The 9,584-nt window shown below is 38.9% G+C and overlaps 2 protein-coding genes across 2 annotated transcripts; one reads left to right on the top strand and one right to left on the bottom strand.

Annotated features, from left to right (window-relative positions):
• The first annotated feature begins 1,425 nt into the window (after positions 1-1,425).
• Positions 1,426-4,166, top strand: LOC109172950 (protein NRT1/ PTR FAMILY 2.7-like). Its single transcript, XM_019322201.1, has 4 exons — positions 1,426-1,517; positions 1,609-1,826; positions 2,518-3,056; positions 3,202-4,166. Exons 1-4 carry the CDS (start codon positions 1,430-1,432, stop codon positions 4,034-4,036), a joined length of 1,680 nt encoding a protein of 559 aa, XP_019177746.1. The 5' UTR covers positions 1,426-1,429; the 3' UTR covers positions 4,037-4,166.
• A 163-nt stretch (positions 4,167-4,329) lies between these two features.
• On the bottom strand, positions 4,330-7,882 carry LOC109172957 (arogenate dehydratase/prephenate dehydratase 2, chloroplastic). The gene is made up of 11 exons (XM_019322211.1): positions 7,513-7,882; positions 7,322-7,389; positions 7,145-7,237; positions 5,967-6,167; positions 5,762-5,842; positions 5,563-5,658; positions 5,401-5,478; positions 5,196-5,285; positions 5,022-5,089; positions 4,842-4,923; positions 4,330-4,759 (listed from the first exon to the last, which is right to left on the bottom strand). The coding sequence occupies exons 1-11, from the start codon at positions 7,802-7,804 to the stop codon at positions 4,700-4,702; spliced, it is 1,209 nt and encodes a 402-aa protein (XP_019177756.1). The 5' UTR covers positions 7,805-7,882; the 3' UTR covers positions 4,330-4,699.
• Between the last annotated feature and the right edge of the window lie 1,702 nt (positions 7,883-9,584).

Here is a 9,584-nt window from a genome sequence, read left to right on the forward strand (position 1 = left end):
AACAATAATTTTTTTTATGATATTTATACATTTAAACATAATCTTTTTTTTTTTTTAAAATAAGACATTTTAGTTTTGACTAATTAAAAATAATAACTTAACATATTTAATTATACATGTGTGACTAGCATTAACTATATTTCAAACTACGAGAATTGAAAACCTTAATTAGCAATCCTAAAAACTCATAATTTTTGTCATCTATGTTGTTTGTGTCTCAAAATTTTTTCAAATCTCAAACAAGACTTCCTAGATTAATCAATAAGGGTATCTCAAATATGGAAGATTTAGAGGAGCATGTTTGGACATAGGAAAGAAAAGGTGAGCGGGAACAAAGAGAGTGTGTTGTGCGTACAACTTGCACGCTTTTAGATATGGAGAAAAAAAGAAAAAAAGAATTCTCATATACAAGGACAAGAGTTTTTTTTTTTTTTTTTTTTTTTTTTTTTTTTTTTTTTTTGAAGACTATACAAGAGTTGGTGATACCCTAAGCAACATTATCAATTAGGGATATTATGGGAAGAATGTAAGAGTGATTAGGAAAGAGAATGTGGGAGGAGAGAGAAAAAAAGAAAAAAAATAGAATTTAAAATAATAATAAAAAAAAAAGGTAATCAGTAAAGTCAGGCGTGCAGCACGCCACCCGGCGCGTGCATGCGCCCGGCTTTGGCCTTTAGTTGCGCAATACACGTAGTCCGTGCGCAGTTGTTTTTTTTTTTTTTTTTTTTTTTTCTTCATTCTCCCACTCTTTGCAGGAGGATTATTTTTTGCATTCTTCTTGCTTCACATATGCTGCATATTTGTGTACTAATTTCCCCATATTATATTCTGATGGGATACTCAAGAAGGTTCTATATTTATAATCTATTACTTTCACTTTTATTGATGGGTCTTTCAAAAAAATTGATTAATTGAAAACGAGTAATACTACAATACTTTAAAATTTTCTTTTTAATTCTCTATTGACACGATATTTTTATTATTATCTAAAATAGTATGTCACAATTTTTATTTATTTTAATAGAATTAAAACCAAAAAAAAAAACATATGACTTAGAATTTTACCTATCCTATTAAAAGTCTATATACCATCTTTCTTGAAAACAAGATAAATTTATCGTGACTCGAAAGAAACAGTTGAGTGAATAGAATATGATTCTAAACACTCTTTCAAATTTTCGGTCAAACCCACACATAAGATGGTCACATAAGAGTTCATCATCGCAGACAAAAAAATATATATAAATTTATCATGGGCCAGAGTATGCTTGACTTTTTTTTTGCCTACCAACCTGCCATACGTTAATGAATACATTTTCCCCTTCATTCCAAGAAGTTGGTGAGGTTGGAGTAGGGACTTGGATATTTTAAAAACAATATAAGCACCTCCTCTAATCCAATTGCAGCAATGGACAGGTCAATACAGCCTATGGATTACGAAGCAGCAGCAGGGCCACCCTCTCCCGGCGGCCGCCGCCGCAAGCTGGGTGGCTGGATCACATTCCCCTTCATCCAAGGTAGAGTCTTGAGCTTCATTCCACCCAATAATATAATATTATGAGCTTTAATTGCAGCTAACAAGAGTGTTTTAATGGCGGAAACCTGCAGCGACGATGGCGGGGTTGACACTTGCGGCGGGAGGAGTGGTTAACAATCTGATTGTTTATCTGATACAAGAGTTCAGCATGAAGAGTATAAGTGCAGCCAAAGTGTATAATGCAGTGAATGGGTGCATCACTATTTTGCCCATCTTGGGAGCAATCATTGCTGACTCTTTTCTTGGCTGCTTCTCTGTTATCTGGATTTCTTCTCTCATCTCTCTCCTGGTAATCACTTCACTTCCTTCTTCTAACTTTCTATATATCATCTGCTAGTAAATTCTAAGAGATGGCTTATGAGTCCATGTAGCTATTTTTACCCTCCATATACTCCACAGTTAATTTGGGTCAATGAAACCCACTGCCACTACTCGATGGTGTACACTCAGTACCCCATCTTATGATCCTGCCGACAAAGGACTACAAGGAGATAAAGTAACTTATATTATTCATAGCTAACTAGGTACTCGATGAAACTCACAACCACTACTTGATAGTGTACAAGAGGCACCCCACCTTGTGACCTTCCTTAGTTGGCAAAAGACTACAATGAGATAAATTAGTTTAGGTTATCCATGGCTAACCAACTCAAACCAAGAATACCAATAGGTCACTCTTATGAGGAGTCGAACTTATAACTTTATAACTATCAAGTCAACAGTCTGACCAACTTAGTTGCGGTTGCTAATATCATATTTTGGGTTGAATAGGAAGCCTCTGACCACTATATGAGGGTACACTAATCTCGTCTTGTGTCCTAACTGACAAAAGATTACTAAGGAGGTAAACTAGCTTAAGTTACCCATAACTGAGAATCAAACTTGAAACCACGTCATTACTAAACCAACAACCTGACCAACTTGGACTAGTGTTTGATGGGTTGTCCCGGAAAATATCATATTTTGATTTGCTCATGCAGGCCACTGTTCTAATAGTGTTAACAGCATCCATTGATTCACTGAGACCCGCAGAGTGCGATGGATCGAGTGGTTGCATCAAGCCAACCACAGTCCAATACACAGTGTTATATGCCGGTTTAGCTCTAATGTGTATAGGGGTTGCCGGCACACGGTTCACGATCGCAACAATGGGCGCTGACCAATTCGACACCCCAAAGCAGCGACAAGTTTCCATTAACTGGTATGTTTTCACGCTGTACACATCCTCCGTGATAGCCTCCACGGCCATTGTGTTCGTGGAGGACAACGTCGGCTGGGCGTGGGGATTTGGAATCTGCGTCGCGTTTAACGTTGTCGGCCTGGCTGTTTTCTTGTCGGGAAAGCGTTTCTACCGCCGTGTTATGGCGCAGGAGAGTCCGTTTATTGGCCTGGCTCGTGTTCTGGTGGCTACACTCAGAAAACGAGGAGAATCGGTTTCGTCTGAGGGGGCGGTCTACTACCATGATCCCCAGGTTGAAGCTATAAAGATGGCCGCTCCTACGCCTACAGAGTTTCTCAAGTAAGAACTCTAAACTACACCCAATTGCATTTGTTAACTAAGGCAATGTTGAAAATTCAAACTTCTAGTCTAGTCACATAAGTGGGAGGGAGGGAGGGAGGGGATATTTACGAACCTGACGAGAAGGTTGTGTCTTATTATGCAGGCTCTTGAACTGTGCAGCATTGGTCACTGAAGGAGATGCTAAATTAGATGGTTCAATTGCAAAGCCTTGGAGGCTATGCACTGTTGAGCAAGTAGAAGATCTCAAAAGCTTGTTCAAGCTTTTCCCTCTATGGGCTAGCGGTTTATGCTTATCCACCCCACTGGTTATCCAAGCCAGTTTAGCAGTTCTCCAAGCTCTCAAAATGGACCGTCAAATGGGGCCTCACATAAAAATCCCATCAGGTTCTGTTGTCGTCTTCATACTGGTTTCAACAAGCATAACCATTACCTTCATAGACCGTGTACTCTACCCATTAATGGCGAAGTATACGACAAGGTCCCTGACACCTCTCCAACGCATTGGTGTTGGGCACGCTTTAATACTTCTTAGCATGGCGATCTCCGCCTTGGTGGAGGCAAGGCGCCTTAAAGTCGCGGATTCCAACAACCTCCAAGTCCAGAGCAACGGGGGAGTGGTACCCATGTCAGTCTTCTGGCTAGTCCCGCCATTAGCACTTGCTGGTGTTGGAGAAGCATTCACCTTCCCGGGAAATGTTGCGTTTTACTACCAGGAGTTTCCTGAGTCTCTGAAAAGCACATCGACCGCTGTGGTTGCTTTGTTCATAGGGATATGCTACTACCTGGGCAACGCCGTGATGGATCTGTTGCAGAGAGTGACAGGATGGTTGCCGGACAACATCAACGATGGGAGGGTGGATAATGTTTTCTGGGCATGTAGTGTCTTGGTGGCTGCAAACTTTGGTTACTATATGGTGTGTGCCTGCATGTACAAGTACAAAGATACTGATGGGAAACAAAATGAGGGTAATGAGTAAATGACCACATCAAAAATCCCATGTATAGCAGCAGTCAAGTCTGTAGCTATTCTTCCTTTTCTTTGGCTCAACACTGTAAACACAAATCAATGGAATAATGACTTAATACAAATGAATATTTCATGGTAAACATCGAATTAAACACCCTCTTTCAAGAAGAGACCAAAATACCCACTAAAGTTGTTTTTGGTGAGATTCAATCCCTACCAATTTCCTGGCTTCAAAGGCTAATAGTTCATGATAAACAGCAAATCAAGGTATAGTTCTTTGTGTTAAACTTCAAATGCAGAGCATGAAAGGAAAATCTCAACAAAACATATATTTCAACCTTAACTTGTAAAGGTGCCACGTCTTTTGGAGAATGGGTCCTAATGCATTGAGATAGAAGGTATACAAATGATATGTGTACAGAAAACTATTAAACGAAATAGAAGAATTGACCTTTGGCAAAAAGGAACAGAGATGTACGAAGTAACTATGTTTTCGCGAAAAAGGAGAATAAAACTCAGGTTTGTACATGAAAAGAATTGCAAATACTAATGCATGTCCAATGCCAGTACGTTGCATTGCCTTCCCTTGTTGCATGTGCTCATTCTCCATGGAAAGCATCAGGAACCACAGGAGGTGATAAATTCATCAATAAAAGAATACCAGGTTCAAATGTCAAGGCATGCCACTGTCTGCTGGATAACTCCCCAAAACTCTCAAAAATGTAGCGAATTCCTGGACAGGTACTTCACATATTAGTGCTGAAAAACAACAAAGGATTTTGACTAAAACATAGGTAAATTTTTACTAAACAAACCTTTAGATGCCCCAAAGCATTTTGGGCCCTTTCATCAGCCATGGATGCTTCAAAATCCACATAGAAAAGATAGGGGAAATACCTATCATACAGAGCCAATATTATCACTAAATCATAGAATGGAATATCTACACATGCAAGATCTTGTAAAATGCATGCTAAGTAGGGCAATGGATATACTTTGGGAACCCATCAGCACTATATCCAAGTAGTTGCAAAGCCTGTTTCTGCAAGGGACGGCTTTCAATCTAGAAGAGAAAATAAAATAAACCAGTGAGAACATTTGTCTTTAGAAACATGACATTATACATGGGGAAAAACAAAAAAAAAAAAACTTCTTTAGAATGTACTCACTTTTGTAAGGTTGATATTCCTCATAGCAAAAACAGCAAGTGCCTTAAAAAGTATCCCAGGACCTTCCTCAAGAGAAAACACTATACTTGTCTGAAAGATTGTAACTTGCATCAGATTGAAATGAACTTTACGGACAAATCAGGAAGAAATGAGCTGATAAGGATTTTTTGTTTTCCCACTTCTCAGCAGTAAAGTGATAGCTAACCTTGAATGGTTTATTGATGCCAGGAATTATGGGTTCTCTAGCCAGCATTAGGAACCGAGTAACATTATCAGAATCATCCTGAAATAGAACACAGTCCATAACCCAGCGCTTGAAAAAGGCGCAGCATAAGTACTTCAGTGACAACAGCATTTTCAAACCAACCTGTATATTTTGTGCAAGTACATCCAATCCATAGATCTTAGCTGCAGTGAGGCTAGCAACTGCCCCAGTATCTTTTAGTTTGTGGAAAGCAACATACTGCAACAGGAAATGCCAAAGAAAAAGCATCACAATTAGATCATGTTCTCGAGCTTAAAATTACATAAGAAAGAGAACATAATTACTGATACTTTCTACATACCTTTGCTGCTCCAGCAGTATCATCCACAGCTTCTCTGACCAACCCGAGCTCTGTTAATGTGTTCTCACACTGTGCAAGTGCCTGACAAGTCACCAGTTACCACATCAAATACGATGCACATGAAGCGATCTACCACCCCCCCCCCCCCCTCCCAACCCACAAAAAAAAAAAAAAAAGAGAAAAGAAAAGAAGAAGTATAGCATGCCTGAGGATGGCTGAGAACTCTTCTCAAATCTTTGACTTTCACACCTGGACTAGCTAGTAAGCAGTGTTGTATGGCAAGTTTGACTTCTCCAACTATATGCAGGCGGTGTCGAAGTAAAAGGTCATAATTCCTATGGATACTTCCCCCTAAAGAATTTTCAATGGGTAAAACTGCTCTATCGACAAGCCAACTTTCAACAGCCTGTTAATAGGAAAGGAAAATGAAATCACAATCTGATCATAGATAATATTACATGTATGTGTACATTGGGGAAAGTGTGGGTGTTTGGGTGGACCAAAGTAAGCTGGATATGGATTGATCAAGACAAGTGGACTGAAGGGTGGGGTCAATGCAAGGAGGGTTTTTTTGTTATGCTACTAAGACTTCTATTTTAATGGAGATAGACATAATTTCCTTGGGTATCATCATTTTTTAAAGTCCATTCAGTGGGTATTATTGGTTCTTTACAGCACTCATTATGGCTACTAATCTAGTAGAGGTGGACTAACTTAAGACAATCTAAGATCTCAAGAAGAGACAGAACTATACAGAGGGGGCCTGCAACAAGAGCTTCCTATTTTGGCATTAGCAGCATATGAAAGCTTAGCTTCATAGGACATAGAAGGTTTGAAAAGTTAAATCCCCAAGAAATCAACAGAAATAATAATTTAGCTAAATAAACTCTGAGAAGGTTTTCTAGAGAATTAAAGAGGTTAAGTATAGCTAATATCTCTAAGAAATCATTTATTGGAGTACAGGCATCAAAGATTTGCCTACACAATACCATATTACTCCGTACTAGATAAAGACTCAGAGGCAATTTGGCTCCATTGCACCTGTTACTCATAAATCTAGATAATTGATGGCAGTTAGAAATCTAACCCACTGCAGAATCAAAATTTAAAAGGCTAATAAATAGGTTTTTCTTTTGGGTGCAAAAATCCAAATAGATCATAAATTCTTTACTGTATCAATCATCACTAGCAGCAAACTTGGCATCACATATGTGACACACAAAAAAACAAAATACGGAGTGGCCTCTATTTCCTTGGGTAGAACATGCCATAGTCAATATACATAAATAATTTATTATTTTTTTTTTTTAAAATCAGAGTTCGTATTTTTCTTTGCACAGGTACAAAATATGTGTTTGCACTATGAAAGTTAGCAAATCTCACTTCAAAAGCAGTATCAAATTGTTCACAAGGCACTGCTTCGCAATTTGGATAAGCCTTCTCTGCAGCTGATTCACTATACGCACCTCTCACCCCCTGATGAAAAGAAAGTAATAACCAATTAATAAATTCAAAACAATCAATAATAATTCAAACTCGTATTATAATACAACGAAAAACCTGATAAGCAACGCGAAGACGAGATCCTTGAGAAGCCATATTGGACAAATCAGCCGACGTTAAAGGCCCTGAATTTCACACAAAAATTAAAATTAATCTCCGATGGACAAACCCTAAGGCATTCAATGCTCAACAACCAACATATTTCTACACACACCCACACAAATTGATTTGAGAAAGCAAAAGAGTACTTGGAAGTGGATTCGGCAGGTCCTTGGAATTGAATGCAAAAGGATATTCTTCTACGAGTTTCCCCAACTCAATCGGTTCAGTCTTCTTCACCTCACCGCCATAAGCGTCATTTTCGCCGCCGTTCCTGGCGGCTCGTATGGATACATGACGGCGTCGTTTAAGTGTAGGCTTCAGAGAGCTATAGGAATGCAGAAATGGCTTAGAGTTAGAGGCTGGTTCGAGATCGGAACGAAGGCTCGAAGATGACCTTGCGGCCGCGGCCGCTGCCACCGTCGCTGTAGTGGCCGCCATTGCTTTCAATAACCGCAAGTTTGCATGAGAGTGGTTTAACAAATATTTCAGTACGGACCGATCAAGTTATACGGAGTCTTAAACTAGACTAGACTATAATGGATTACATTATTTTCCCCGTCATAAAAAAAAAATTAAATTACGAATATTTTGTTAACATGTTTTAAAATATTTTGCTATTATGGATTTTCGACATTGGATAAAGAGCGCATCATATTAAATAGTTTTGGTTTAGATTTTATTAATCAGTTGGAGTTAAATTTTATAAATGCGATATAGATTGGATTTGGATTAGCATCACAATGGTAAAGATATTGGATAATGTGTGTATTAAAAATGATAGCATATATTTTCTTTAAATAAGTATAACAAATAACCTTGCATAGTTACTTTTGTATATTATAGGGTATTTTTAAAAAATCATGATAGAGATGGAGACTCTACAAATAAACTATAATCTTCTTAAAATAAAATTTTTCTAGACAAGGAGAGACCAACACAATCCTCTTCCAAAATATGATGAACCACAAGATGAGGATGTTCATAACTATTTGCTCAACTTAATAGAACAACTCAAATCCACGACATCCCATATAAGGGAGCAATTTAGTGTCATTTGACCCCAAGTTCCTTTAACATATCATCTCGTCCATTTAACCACTAAACTTAAATAACTTCCCACCATTACAAACATATGTAGCCTTCATCGGTTCAAAATATCATATACAACTTGAAAGTTGAAACCTTTAAAGAGCGTCTAGACTTCAATCTCCACTGCATTTCACTAGCATGCCTATATTATAGCTAAAAGCCTAAAACCCCTTAACTAGCCCCTAAACGAAACTTGAATCACCATTAAAAAATAAAAAATAAAAAAATAAAAACTAAAAACACAAAAAATTATTCACTATTAATATATTATTATTATTATTATTATAGTGTAAAAGATAATGATATGGAATATACCTTGCCATACTGATTTGCATGTATTGAACACCTACTCGGGTTCGATTCTATAAGTAGTGGAGGTCCCTTCCCGACCTGATCTGACATGCAAAGAGTACTTGACCGACCCGACTTGAGAGATAGGCGGCTGATTGGCTTAGTGAGCTTTCGCTCTTAGCCTCTTATTCTCGGTATTGACTTGGAAGATCGTTTGGGGGCCCGAGCCTGTGCTATAAGTCCTTAAAGAGATACGTTGATAACCGAGCTTGTTAGCTATTGGTTAGACATATGTTTTTTGGCATGTGGAGGCCTTCTCCATTGCCGCCAAGACCGTTGAGTGCATGGAGGACACGTGGCGCACATGCCGGCCTCCTGGCATGTGCCCCCCCCTACCCCATATAAATACCCCATTAGACTCTTGTAGAATGGACTTTTGGGCTCTCACACTAGATTATTGGTATGCCCGGGAACCTCTGACCTTCGGGCGTATCAAGCCGAGCCTGTGTATTTAAATTCATTACTTAATAAGATATACGAATACGGATACCCAGTGGAATTTACCACGTCAATTTGGCATTGTTTGTGGGACCGGAACTATTAGCTGCAACTCGGTCGGAGTCCCCGATCATGCATCCTCAAACGGGACATGAGGAGGAAATTTATGATCTTGTAGTGTTCGACCTTCGGTCTCAATTGTTACTCCGACAAGCCTCGACTCAGACGCTACAAGTTGGATTGATGAGAGTGGAAGCAATTGATTATTGTTAACACCGGAATCGGGGGTGGCGTGCGTCGATGCTCCGGTGTCCGGTAGCCACGTACTGACTGCCAGTGG

This window comes from Ipomoea nil, unplaced genomic scaffold (genome assembly GCF_001879475.1).
Source record: "Ipomoea nil cultivar Tokyo-kokei standard unplaced genomic scaffold, Asagao_1.1 scaffold0146, whole genome shotgun sequence".
Classification (NCBI taxonomy): Eukaryota; Viridiplantae; Streptophyta; class Magnoliopsida; order Solanales; family Convolvulaceae; genus Ipomoea; species Ipomoea nil.